Source organism: Echinococcus granulosus, assembly GCF_000524195.1.
Source record: "Echinococcus granulosus chromosome Unknown EG_S00097, whole genome shotgun sequence".
In the NCBI taxonomy this organism is placed as follows: Eukaryota; Metazoa; Platyhelminthes; class Cestoda; order Cyclophyllidea; family Taeniidae; genus Echinococcus; species Echinococcus granulosus.
In genome coordinates this window covers 184,495-198,520 of record NW_020170477.1, presented here as the reverse complement: position 1 = coordinate 198,520, position 14,026 = coordinate 184,495, and the positions used below count along the sequence as shown (strand labels likewise).

General features: G+C 43.5%; 2 protein-coding genes across 2 annotated transcripts; one reads left to right on the top strand and one right to left on the bottom strand. All coding sequences in view use genetic code 11, as the record gives it.

The window, feature by feature from the left end:
* Positions 1 to 1,754: 1,754 nt before the first annotated feature.
* Positions 1,755 to 7,804, bottom strand: EGR_08149 (Transcription initiation factor TFIID subunit 2; the record flags this gene model as incomplete). Its single annotated transcript, XM_024497398.1, has 5 exons — positions 1,755 to 1,934; positions 3,654 to 4,841; positions 5,249 to 5,665; positions 5,812 to 6,237; positions 6,479 to 7,804. 5 exons carry the CDS (start codon positions 7,802 to 7,804, stop codon positions 1,755 to 1,757), a joined length of 3,537 nt encoding a protein of 1,178 aa, XP_024348194.1.
* Positions 7,805 to 9,506: 1,702 nt separating this feature from the next.
* EGR_08148 (CDP-diacylglycerol--inositol 3-phosphatidyltransferase) lies at positions 9,507 to 14,009 on the top strand (the record flags this gene model as incomplete). Its single annotated transcript, XM_024497397.1, has 8 exons — positions 9,507 to 9,546; positions 9,737 to 9,871; positions 10,101 to 10,254; positions 10,290 to 10,371; positions 10,459 to 10,540; positions 10,854 to 11,031; positions 12,733 to 13,223; positions 13,954 to 14,009. The coding sequence occupies 8 exons, from the start codon at positions 9,507 to 9,509 to the stop codon at positions 14,007 to 14,009; spliced, it is 1,218 nt and encodes a 405-aa protein (XP_024348193.1).
* Positions 14,010 to 14,026: the final 17 nt, after the last annotated feature.

Genomic DNA, 14,026 nt, shown 5'->3' with positions numbered 1-14,026 from the left:
AAATGAAGGGAAACCAGAAAACGAAAACCTAAGGCAGCTCACAGTTGTTTCGCGGGCCCAGAAAAACAATTCGCCCATACCTACGTCAAACAAATTTCATTTAAGAATTTTGGACTATATGCTAAACAATTTTGGCAAGCAATATATTTTTATGCCTACGCCTAATCTCTTTGTCATGATAATTTGGAATTTCGCCCGTTATTATCACCATCTTATCAGATTTTGCATTGCATTAAAGGATTTGAGGCATCAATTTGCAGACTTTAACTTCAAACAGAAAGAGAGGCTGAATATCATTCTGCATTTTTAGGTCAAAGTGCTACTTAAGTAATAATTTTCAAATGAGCCTTACTGCATATTTCACCAACTTAAGTGAGCAAACAAACACCACTCATCGTAGGTATTTTGCACTCAATTTTAGCATCCCGAGACTTCCCCGAAGACGAAAGAAGACATAGTACTCGGGCAGAATATATACATATATTCAGCACAGAGAAGGTGTTTGGGCTACTGGCATTGCCCGAAAGCCAGCCCACCCAGCGAGGTACATGAGGGCCCTAATCATTTGACTCTGCTTTCAGACCAGAGCGCCTATGACTTAGGGATGGATACACGAGCTGGCCTGTACATTGCCTTTCCTCCAGTAAGGTTTCGTTAGACTGCCAAGAGAAATCTGTGGCTGCGTTCAAGTATCTCCTCATTTGCATTGAAATTCGATGACTGTAACGCTTGGCATGTAAATGTTTCTCTCACATCAACGATTACGCTGTCGTGGCTGACGCGGTAGGTTGATCAAGGAGAGCGTCGGGATATACGCTTAAAAGGGGTGAGGGGCTTTGTAATACGTCAGTAGTTATTTTAACGCCCGGCTTTGGTAAAGGGGGCACTTTGATGCTCCTCCATTTTACCTCCACCGGCCGTTCTGGCCTCTGGGCCACCGGCCAAGCCAGTAGCCCCAACCCCTTCTGTAGGTCAAAAATACATATTGTCCCCGAGTGCTATGACTCCTATCGTCTTCAGGAAAGTCTCGGGATGGGAAATGAGGTTATGAAGGTCTACGAATGTCTTCCACAGAGGTAGAGGCTAATGCTAAAGGATACATCGGACGTAAACATTTAAGTTTACGCTATTGACTTGACCAATTTAAATTTTTTAACGAAGAACCTTTGACATCATTGAAGAAATTAAAGCTTTTTAAAAATAAAACTATATTTACCACAGTGGGAGGCATGATATTGTAGCTAATTTTAAGACGTAACTGTGAAGAGGAAAATTATTATAAATGTCATTAATTCGTTCAGAATTAAGGATTTGAATTGACAAAAGCATTAAGATGGAAAAAGTGAAGGTAAAAGCAGAGCAATAGTAACTTATCGGCGGACAAAAAAGAGAGTAGTAATTAATCATTTAAATAATAATGAAACAATGAGAAGGTGATGTTAGAATGATACCGAGTGCACGAGAAGATGCAAAGATGTGTTCAGGAATAGGTCTCTTAGGGGGGATGCAGCCAAGGTGAGAGGTTGATGCGAGTTTTCATCCCCTCTGATTCTTCCTACACACACCCTCCTCGTCCAACATCCTTTGTGCAGCCCTTTCATGTCGACTTCACACGCAATGCCACTCTTACATCCCCTTGTACAATCTCCACACCGCTCGGACTCTTCGTGTGAAGGTCGCTTCCTTTTCCCCTTCTGGTTGATTTATCACAACTGAGAGGAAAGGGAGCACATAAGGGAAGAAAGTGTGCAGTCCTAGAAGCATTGGGGATAGATGCAGCCGAGGGAAGAGACGAGTGGAGCGCCTGTGCGTGCCGGCAGTCCAACTCGGGTGCTTGGAAGGCAGCCATGCCAACCGCCGCACCACACGCACCCGCCACGCCACAATTTAATACTTTCTAACCGTTTTCGCTGCATTGTCAGAGTGCACCATCGCTAGAGGGGCAGGAGGGCGTGCGCTGACAATGCAATGGTAGGATGCTCGTCTGCTACGCAGCACCTTGCTCTTTACCACCCTCTTACCATTCTTGCACCACCGCCAAACTGCTTTTTCGCGAAGCTCGCCCCATCTAATTTGTTACAATACGACCCGGTGGCCCGAGACCACAAGAAATAGTTGAGAGGTATGCAGGGCCACGCCTGTTACAATGATTGCGCCCCACGCGTGAAGAAATTTCAGCAGGATGCCCTTGGATCCTCCGCTTTTCTATTTGTCTTTCCTGTCTCCTTGAAGTGCCTACTTCCTCATCACAATACCTTCTTTCCGTCTAAATGTATTTCTTTTGGTTTTTCAGTATCACCCAATGTAAATCAAAAAGATTAACCTTTGTATGATATTCTTTTATTACAAAATCCTGAGAAATAAAATCGGATGCCGAGTCCAGTGTTGTAATTGTTCCCAAAGCCAGTTCACTAAAGAAAGAAAATGCATTCATTAGGGCTGTGTGGGTGCAATAAGAAGGCATATTATAAATTTATTCAATGGACTCGATTCCAACATGGAGGAGGAGTTGATGGATATCCTACCGGACTATCCCCATAGTTCAGTCTTGCAAGCCATGTTGCTAAACAATTTAGTGCAGTGTTTGATCCACCAAGCTTCAATGATTTGTTGTACCTCGTAGAGATTGCTAAAATGAATCAGATTTTTTTGTTCCCTACAACACTTCGATATCCATCCGTCCCCCACTACTCCCTACTGCGTACTGGACTATTTTCCTGTTATCGTAAAGTCTCCTAAACTGTCTGCGACAGCTTGTCGTATGGCTTCCGATATGGCAACTGAAGATGTAATAAGCGGTGGAAGACAGTCTCAATCAGAAATAAATTGAACAAACTATTCGGTCATTGTGACGACTCACCAAAAGATAGATGCAACGGGTTCAGGAAGGCTGCCTATTCTTGATCGTGGAGATTTATGCATGGCTGATGGTTGAAAAGAGCGGAGTTTAAGGTGTCAGTGACAATTTTCAGTTATGGTTAATCTTAATACTAAAAGGCATCACTTAAGTCTACATCAGCTGAGCAGGGAAATTAGTGGAAGCTAAGTACAGGGGGCCCACCCCACGGGCATGGAGATGGCAGTAAGCCTCCAAAATCATCAATGTCCTCCAATCCTTTTGCCTTTCTTACGAAAATGGGCTGTTTTTTAGATTGCTAACTGATCAATGCAACATTTGTGCCCAAATGACGCACTGTTCCATACTACCAAGATATCAATTACTAAAGGTCCCTTCATAAACATTCGGGAAAATGGAAAGACCCCATGCTTAATGCCGCCTCAAAATTCACCCGTAAGAAGATTGACGCCTAAATTAGGGCGAGGTGGAAACGGTCTCACCATCCGCATTCCTCTGCTTTTATTTCTTTCAGTGATTATAACCCTTACCAGGCATCAAACACTGACATATAAAATAGACAATTGGAAAGTAAAAGCAAGAAAGAAATGGAGGTGGAATTCGTAGGCTTTGGTCTCGTCGAGAAGGGATTACTGGTTGTAATAGTGCTTGTTTCAGTAAAAAAATATATATTAGGGAGCTTTCTGGGGCTATTCAATGTTTATTACAAAGCACTGCATAGACCTATTTAGTTACCCCATAAATTCACACCTTTTCCTATCCATGCACTCAGTAATGGCTAGGCTGAAGGACTTACGATGTACTCATCGTCATCATCACTCAAATGCTCCATTCTTCGTTTGAGAGGTGAGCAGTTTTCCAATTGAGGTCGACCAGTTGACTCCAACAAGCCACTTTCGTTTCCATCAGCTCGATCTCCGTCCATTGAGCCCTCCTTCTCTGGCAATCGCACCATTGAACGACCTTCACGAACTCGAACCAGAAGCACACCATCTGCCAATGGTAGACAGGAGGGTCGCCTGTTGCCGTAGAGGCTGAAGTAGAGATCGGTCAAAGCACAGCGCAATCTCGAGTCACCAGCACACCCGTGGTTCATCAACGACCAGATTCTGTCCACCAGCTGTGGTGTATCAAGTCTGCTTCCTGTCTCTCCACGGGCAAATGGAGGTGTTTCAGTCAGTAAACGAACTGTTTCATAGCGGAGGCGGGAATAAGAGGCCTCTGTAGTGCCTTTTTGCTCGATGATTTGGTCAAATAGCCATTCCAAAGCGGTTTGGTCTCGTTCCCCGCGAACATAATCGACGAGGCATTCTATAGCAGCCAGACGCACATCTGTGTAATGACCGGAAGCAGCGGCTTTGTAAAAGAGCTTTGGGTCAACTGGAAGGAATCCGAATCGTTGTAGGCGTCGGATTGCGAGGAGGCATGCTACGGTGACCATTCTCTTATAGCTTGGGATTTGAGCATCACGATTAAGGCATCTCGCTACCTCCTCCACTACAGTTCGCACTTCATTTGGCAAAGAGGAGACAGAAATCACACCACGCATTACAATAGCAGGTGTGAGTGTATCCTTCATTGCATTGATCAGTTCCGCCCGGTAGTAGCAGTCGGAGTAGGCGTTGCGTGAGTTATCATTGTACCGATTCAACTCGACAAGGAAATTAAGTACATCCCACGGGCAAACTTGCTGAATACGCAGGGTGGCGACAGCACGAACAATGGCCTTTTGCAAAAAGTAGCGCTGCAAGTTAGAGAAGTCGTTTTGACGCACGAGTCCACGAGTCAGAGGCGAGGAGTAGAGTTGCCAGAAGAGCGGAATGAGAACGGAAGAGGTCTGATGAGTGTGGTGACTAGAACTTCCACCAACTCCACCGCCACCTGCGGATAATCCTAAGCCGACACCGCCAGCACCGATGCTTGCTAACTCATTGGCGACTCGACAGAGGACAAAACAAGCATCTGTTCGAACCCGGTAGTAAACCTAAGAGAAATTAAGGCAAATGGCTGTAAAAGTTGCAAAATTTGCAAAACCATCATTTGAATAAAGAGTGTAGGCGTAACAGCTTACCAAAGCGCTACTTTCCACAATGTGTGCCGGCACCATTGAATGTATCCAACCTTTGGGTTCTATTAATTCAATAAGCTTACTTCTTATTCAATCTTGCTAAGCACTATACTGATTTTTATGAACAACTATAACACTCGTATTCTAATCAGCATTACTTGAATAAGCCCTTAAGGATGACCATTGGAGTATTCAAGAGAAACATATTGTGAAGGACGACAAAAATTAGACTGCGATTGGATCTTATGTCAGCATTGAAAAACAATTTTCGAGAAGACGCTTTAGAAAGGGAAGAAACTCTCAAAAATGGTCAATATGCGCACCTGTTCATCAGCGACGATATTAGAGAGAGCATGACGTGTTTCTGGTGATACAAAGTCGACGAGAGCATGTACAGCCTCCAATTGGCCTAAGCAGTCCCTGTCATAGGCCAGCATAAGGTGCCAGGCGAAGTCTGCCTGTTCAGTATGGATACTGCGAATGACGGTGAGATCAGGATCCAATCGTAGCCAGAGAAGTGGCGAGTCGGGGTATATCCGACTAAGATCCATCTCCACCTCGTCACCATTGGAGAGAGGAATCTTTTTCTTCTTGTGTTTTCTTGACTTGGAATGACACTGTAGATCCTTCGAGGTTCGTCCCTCCTCCAGTTTAAAGGTGTGTATGAAAGGACCGTCGAGTTCTTGTAGCATAGCTGTCAGTGGACCGGTATAGTTTAGGGTGCTTCGTGATTGCAGGTCCTACAAGTATAACGTACGGCGATAGCCACCAGGCATTTGAGTCCTGGCAGCTTAAAAAATTGACGCAATCAACATGGAGATATTATTGAGGAACGAAATCTAGAAAGATTTCGAAGTCTTACAGAATGCGCAATCAACCAGCCTACCTGCTTCAACTCCAGTTCAACAACATTGCGCTTCCTGTTGAAGAGGAACTTAGCAAAGAGGCGAACATGACCCGGCTTGAAGACCCAGTGATCGAGGAAGTTTTCTATGTCTTGTCCAGTGACCGTCGAGATGATGCGTCGAAAGGAGTCGGTCGAAAGGAGAAGGTTGGCGCGGTTCTCGTCACTCAGCGTCGGGGGCACAGCACTATCCTCGGATACGGTGGTGACGGAGTTGTCGTGTGGAACAGGTGTACCATTGACGGGCACCTTCTCCTCTGCGCCTGCGTTGATGGTCGATAGGCGGGCCAGGACGAAGAGTTTGTTGAAAACTTGTAGAAGAACACGCTGCCCAAAACGCAGGCCAAGCATTCTGATCACTAGATGGGACTTCTTTATGTATACACTCAAATAGTCCGGCGAAAGTACCTAAAACGAGGAAGGGGAATGTTAAGCTCTTTAAAAACTATAAGGAAATCAGGGGAGGGGATTAAGTGAAAAACAACCCAATGTTGTGTTGGTAGAAATGTGATTTTGGCTACTTGAATGCGTATTTAAATATGTGAATTCTTCACTATCCATGATTTGTACTTCTGTCCAAGAATTAAAAAATGCGATATGATCTTGAATGGAAGAGTATTGTTCTGATTTTGACTGCTTTGAAACTCACCTGTGGGTGCTTCAAGCTGAAATACGTATTCTTACGAATTGTATTGCTGGGATCCAGGATTATTCCGTGACGTGTGTGCTCGTATCCAGTTACAGAGCGCATCTCGTTGGCGATGAAATAGCGATATTCGTTATTGCCAAATACGCGTTTCTGGTATAGACCGGCAAGGTAGCCGGCTATTCCATAGGGCAACCAGGCACCAGCCCATGTCTCAGCTTGTAACGCACAACCGAAAAATTGCTGAGCCACAGCAAAGGCAAAGATGCGACGAGACGTAATTGCTTGATCAATTATGCGCGGAGAGTACAGTAGATCAACAGAGAAGATTATGACAGAGGCGAAAGATTGATGATCTTCGAAAGCACGATCGACAAACACAAAGTCGAGGGAATGGAACGGAAACTGTGAGGCCAGCTCGCCTTCGTAGTATTCAACGATGCCCGCAAGTGATTGGGAGCTATGCACCAGAAGACTGCGCAAACCCTTCGGACAGAAATGGGTTATTACCGTACTGCCCGTTGATTCACTTATATCGGGAAATATTTCAAACGCACCAATAACTAGGCCAATGGATGGTGCAGAGGTGGGTTGGGCAAGGAAAAATTGGTAGGTCTTCGCACGTAGATCATCTGTATACTCTGGTGGACCAAGCAGCTCACCAGGAGCTATTGCAACAAAGTCCTCGTCAACAGTGATTTCGATTTTCCAAGTACAGGGCTCGCTACAATCAACACATGGAAACCAGGAACGAGACGAATTCGGCGGACCACCAGTAAAGGCATATGCAGTATCCAGAGAGCCATCTTCTGGGATGACGAAGTGGAAGCCGTATTTGGGACGTGTGAGCGAGAACTCTATGGTGACAAGAAGGGGTTGTTTATCCCGCACTAGCCCAAGTATCGAAGGTGGAATCCGCACAGTAAGTTCACCACCTCCTTCATCAGGGTCTGTAGTAGATATAATTGAGGCATGTTTGATTTCAAAGTTGTCCAGGGTCCTAAATTTACAATCCTGTTTGCAAATCTCCACACAAGGATCAGAAAAAGCCACGGGCACGTCGACAGGAGGATAGATGCGCGAGTAAATATCTGAAGGACCCCTAAAGTACTCTTCTGCAGCCTCAACCACGACTCGGTGTATGCGACACTGACGCACATTCAAGGGAATACGTCGTAGAGACGTTTCTAGTGGCCAAATTACTAACTGCGTAAAGCCAACCACAATGCACTGGGAAAAGTCTATTTTTGACAAACAAAGTGTTTGGTGGGCAAGACGAAAAGGCCTTTTTGTCAACGAAGTCTTTGTTAACAAAATAGTCTGATTCATTCTGAATGAGTCCTAAAAAAGAGGAACTAATGTGGCACGAAATCGTTTATCCGATGTTTAGATTGGGGGAGACGTCCTAGAATGAACAATGCGTTTTCTATTAATAGAAAAGCAACGCTAAGACTATCTACCTAATACAGCAATGTACCTAAAGAGACAACAAAAAACATGGCACACAATAAACCACTACAAAAGCAAAGAGGCTACTGATTTGTGCGCAGTAAAAGTGGCCACCCTGTGTTGTCGTCGAATGTGATTAATGCACAGGCAAACAGGTAGTGTAGTGCTTCAGCAATAAAATAAAGGCACAGATAATAGTGAGTACAACTTTCACTTACTGCTGGTGTACAAAGAGGTGAGTAAACAACAAAAGAGGAGCAAAAAACTGCGTTGAAAATCTGTGTTTTCACACATTCGCAACACCAAAGACCATTAGAAAGAATGATTTCGTAGTTACATTCTTTGCATATGGGTTTCGATCCCGCCATATTACTTTACAGCAAGGAAATGCATAAAAAGTAAAAAGCACATTGATGACAATGGCGAAGGGTTGAAAGAATGGGGCTGAAGACGTACGAAGTCGACCTTGAAATAGTCAGCCAGTGTCTCAAAATTAATTGCGATAATCAGTAAAAAAGAATAATTTAAGCACCACGGCCTAATCTAAAAACGGCTTGAAAACTTGTCTTTTTTAAAAGTAAAACGTTTTTCACAACTTTTCCGAAAAATTCTTCTCATGTGCACGGTAGAATTGGATGAGGAGCTACTATTGACTGGGCCACTGTACCACACTGGGTGGGTTGGCTCCCAAGCCATGCCAGCAGAGTTAACACCTTCTCTATGTCAATAAACTAAATTCGCTATACCTCTTCCACTTCTCTTCTGGACGGATAGAGCCCAAGTAGATATGACTGGCCAGTTTCTGAGTGAGAACAACGTGGCAAGGAGGAGCAGACACACAACCTTCCCCCACAGACCTGTGTTAAGTCCCATGTTTCCTCGGATATATCCGCTTTGAGTCCAGCGTTCCTGCGTATGTCTATGGACGCTCATGTTGACCGGCGAAACTCCCTGATCCAGAATCCAGTTTCCAAGCTAGCCAAAACTCCAAATCCACCTAAATTCTTTAAAAAGTTTAGTGATGTAACCCCAGTTGCATAGAAAATTTGATGACTGAGCCGGCCAGCTCGTGGGTGTTTCCTTACAGCCCCGACTAATTTGTGATGACTGACGCAATGAAGATGGCCATGGGGACCGTCAAAAACGAAGCTCAAAAAAGAGAAGGGGTTGTGTAATGCATTGGTTGTTTAACGGTTGGTACGCTGAAGAGCCACTTTTGGCTTGGTCACTGTACTACGTCGAGCGGGTTGGCCTTTGTTCCATGGCAGCTGCCCTTGTGCCCTCTCTTTGTTAAATATTTGTATTTCGTTTAAAAGTTATGTATTCGTTTGTCTGTGGAAAGTCTTAAGATTCTACACTTGCAAAACTGGGCTCTACACATTTCATTTTAGTCACGAAATTTGCTTCAATTTAATGCTACTCTACAAATACTTTTTAACCTTACCTTAGGAAGGACAACTTTTTGGCCTAGAATAGGAATTTACCTTTCATCCACTAATTTGGCCACAAAACTTTTGTTTTATTTCATTGCTTGTAATCTGGCTGTCACAAAGTTGCTAACCCTCCCCCGTGGTACCCTTAAATGGCGGAGTGCATATTTCTTTTTATACCAAATTTAATCGGTGAGTTCCGGCTTGGGTTGCGTTTTGTTGCAATAGTGCGGTTGCGCTAATCTTTTTTGTGCAATTAATGCTTCCGGTGTGGTCAAGTCAAACCCCTTCATTGAACGCCTTCAAAGTGGTTGAATGATGCAACTTTTCGTGGTATCCGTTTTTATTTTCTACGCCTTTCCTTTTTTTGTTCCTTTGTTAGGTTACGTTCGAATTCTTTTGCTCCTCTACGCCTGCTGGTATATGTCGACCGATCCGGTCCGGGCCGCTGTGTCGTATCTCTTATCAGCTCTCCTTGATGCCTTTGATGGTCACGTTGCCAGACTTCTTGATCAGAGTATGTCTTTGATATACTGCCTAGTTTCTACATTTTATCTATCGTGAGTGAATTTAACCATATGGTTTACACGGCATGCAATGTAAGATGGTTGCAGAATATCAAATATGTCCGCTAAATCCCATCTAGAATGTATGCTTTGAACGGTTTATCCATTGAGCAGCTTTGCTAGTCTACACTAGTGCAGGAAGGTGGATTTAACTGTCTCACGTTTATTCTTCGGTTCCAGGCACAAAATTTGGCGCAGCTTTGGATATGCTAAGCGACCGTTGTACGACTACGTGTCTACTCTTTACGCTTGGTACTTTCTATCCGCGTTACTTGTTCTTTTTTCAAATATCTGCCTGCATTGATATCGCAAGTCATTGGCTGCACGTTCAGTCGTAAGTTTATCTTTACGTTCATTATCCTCCTTAAGGTCGATTCAAGGTGGTTCTTCTAGCCATAAGACAATCAGCTTAGATGGTAATCCGTTACTTCGGATATATTATACGAACCGAGTAAGTAATAATCCACATTTGTGATGGTAAGACATATGAATCGGGATTTATACGCATTTACATTAATAGGTTTTGTTTTAAATGCAGGTGGTTCTTTTTATCATGTGTGCTGGAAACGAACTCTTCTATGCAATGCTTTATCTTCTTCATTTTGCTGAAGGATCCACTTGTAAGTCGTATTGGATGAGTGGTTTTGTAGAAAGACAGGTGTAATGGTCTAAAAATGATCAATTGGCCCTCATGATGAATCATGCTTTTTGAAAGTAGTTTGCTGAAAGCTTTGAGCCAGTGTCTCTCATTACCTTTGACGTTTAATGCAAAGTTGACTTTTATTAATATTTTCTTTCATTCGAGTTGTGAGCAATATTTTGGTATTATCGAAGTTTTTCCGGTTAATTAAATTACCGGTGTTCTGTTATAATGTCGCGTTCATCATTTTGCGCATATCTTGATTATTCTGTTAAACTTTCACATATTTTCAGTTTTTGGCCTAGGGGTGCATCTTGTGGTTCTCTATTTGAGCCTGCCCATCGCACTTTTGAAGACTTTCATTAGTCTCGTGCATCTCTATGTTGCTGCAGTTAATATGGCTGGGGTGGATGCTTACCAGCGTAGGAATTCCACGTCACAGGCGATCAACTCGGGCCAAGAGAAGGTCAAGTGATCCCGAGGGTATTGCATCTCTCCGTGAATCATTCCTTTGATCAAGCTTCGAATTACTGTTCCTGTGTTCTTTCAGAAGTCGGATATTCAAAAGTAACCCTAACTCCCACTAGTGTACGGCTTATTCATTGCGTATTGAATGTAGAATGGTGCACCCAGTCTATTTGTCATTCATCAGACTCATCTTTTGTACAGATCTTCCTGTGTTCTTTAACTTTAATGTCTTAAAACGCAATAAGGTGTTCATATTTTAGTCCCAAAGCGGGTACATCTATTGCCCGTAACTGTTACTGATTCGGTCTCAGTTAAAGGGAGCTAAACGCTACTATTCCATGCTCAATCGGATGTTACCAAATGCGCTCTTATTTCCTTTTGAAAGATCTCAGCTTTACGTTGTCATCCAAGCCTGTTAACACGCTACTTCCGTTGTTTGGATTGTGCTCTGCATTATAAGTGATTCAATATTCAAAGGACTTAGTTTTGCTTCCCATTCCGATTTAAATATAGCAATGGTAGCATGCTTTTCAGTTTTTGATTACAAGGTGTTAAATTACTTAAAATAGTAGGCAACGCAGAGGAATTGTAACGGCAATTGTAATTGTTTGAAAAACAAGCTTTGGAATAAGTTAAGAGGACACGCCTTCTGAAATTTGGAATCAAGTTGAACTAAGCTTTCTCTTCGCAAAAGGAAATTTTTCCCAACCTCGACCCATGTGTACTTTATCCTGATGTTACTTTCCTTTGATGCCTGGGGTCCAAACACTGTGCTTCTAGGCTCTCTCAACCCCGTTATTTTCAATCAAAAACTCGGTAAGGATACAATACGAAACAAGGGTTGGTTATATGTTGACTGTCGAATCTTGTACCTTCTCAAATAATGGTTTTACCAAGTAATGTTACCTGATCTTCATATCAGTTTGACCAGCGTTTATGAACTCAACTCCTATAATAAGCATCAGTATACACTTATGGACGGTAATCTCAATCTTTAATGGAAGATGTTAAGGAATGTCAATAAGAACATCGAGTCCATTTCACGGGCGAGTAGTAGACAGTTGGTGTTCGGTTAGATTTTATTGGTCTGACACGCTTGCCTCAGTGATATGACTACAAGTTGTGATCATCATTATGACACTAGTCTTTTGGCTCCATGGAGCAGACACACACGGAGTATGTATTATCCTTGTTACTTGCTTCCTCTAATCAAATCCGTAAATACTGGCCGGAAGCGTGAATATTTCTTTTAGTCACTTATATTATTTAAACTTAGACCGATCGTTGGATGGCTGGTTTTTTGTGAGCTATTGAAGCTTGCAGTATGGACATTTATTCCAACCTTACAGCCCGCTTTTGTGTGATTCACTCTTTGCATGGCCCTTCAGATAGCTGTGACACCACGATTTGATTAGTTCTTAAATTTGATTGGTTAGACTGCGATTGCATACACCCAATTGGTTGGTAAGGTCACCAAACTAGATGCTCGCGCTTTGAAGCGTCATTCACGATAATGCCTACACCGAACTCGTAAGCTTGCATACATGATGACATGAAATGAATAATGCCAGGAAGTACTATAATTCTAATGTCCTTCTGGGTGGCATGTCTCAGCGCATCTGCTGCCCGTTTCACTGAAACCCACTGTTATTGCGGTTATCGACGATTTGGAACGCTGTTGATGCTTCATTGTGCTTCAAACAGAGAGGACCTCCCAACATCAGTCTTCCATCCTGTTCTGTGTCACCGTGTCGGTGATACCGTCCGTATCGGTGAATCTAACACCCTAGCCGTGATGCAGAAGTCGGAACTTGCCCAAATGGCAATAGAACCATACGGCTTGAGCCAGCTGCAGGAAGGCGGTAGGGTTGTCAAACTTCAACTGAATCTTCCTCTTCAAGCGAAGCTATTGAACTCCCTCGCTTTTGCTGGTCTTCCAGACTTGAGAACCCTTCATGCTTGGCGCGCACCGATTGCTCTTGAGTCGTGTAGTCTGGCTGGGCTTCCGTGGTTTGAAAACCTTGTGATTAGCTGCACCTCTACTTTCGATCGTTTCCTTACCTTCGGTCCCGCATTTAAAAGCATTCGATTAACCGGCTGCCTAGGACGTTCTCTCCAATTCATCTGTATTCAGTGTAGTCAACGACCAGAGTTTAGTGTTCTCCGGATTCTTCCCGGGCCCCCGTCAATAGGAGGTATCGTGGCGTTTGATAAGTGGTCAAATTCTACTCAGCCGAACTCCCCAGTTCCTTTGCGCACTTGTCAACTTGGAGTATGCTCTGATGACCATCTTTGCCGCCACAACTATCCTCTCAAAATGGCTCGAAGTTACTCGGTACAGGAGTCTTCACCTAGAACAATCACTACCCTATTAACATCGCCCTCAACTCCTCCCTCTCCTCCTCAGCTGAAAAACGGTTACCGATTTTCCACAGTATTTCTACCTGCTCTACTAGTAATGTTAACCGTTTCGTGTGCCACCTGCCTACTCATATCCATGAGGATTTCGAGAGCATTTAGGTGGAAGAGCTACCGACACCGGGGTTTAGCCCACACCTACATAGATGTACATGCCCCGCAGAACCCCAACTGGACCACTTCCGTGCCTTTAAACAACTTTGAGGCCAAAGTTTAATACATTGCTAACAAAATCCTTCACACTAAATTTGTGCAGTATTGGGGACTCATAAATGCGTACTTTGGTCGAAAGTCTTCTTTCCCATCGTTTCTTCATTCTATAAAGTCCCCCTACCTTCTTTTCGAAATTATTAAGAAGTTCCTTTGCCTTAAGGCGATGAATGTGTGCACTTCTTATTATTATGTTTGCTTGTATCCTCATCTTTTCTGTATTTAGTTAATCAAGGTAGGCAGTAGGAGCTTGAGGTCATAAGTCGACGCCGCTAAATGCTTTCACTCTTGGTGCAGACCGCAATGATGGTGCAGGTACTTACTCCATAATCAAACCAGTTTTTGATATTTGAATACCCTACACTTTACA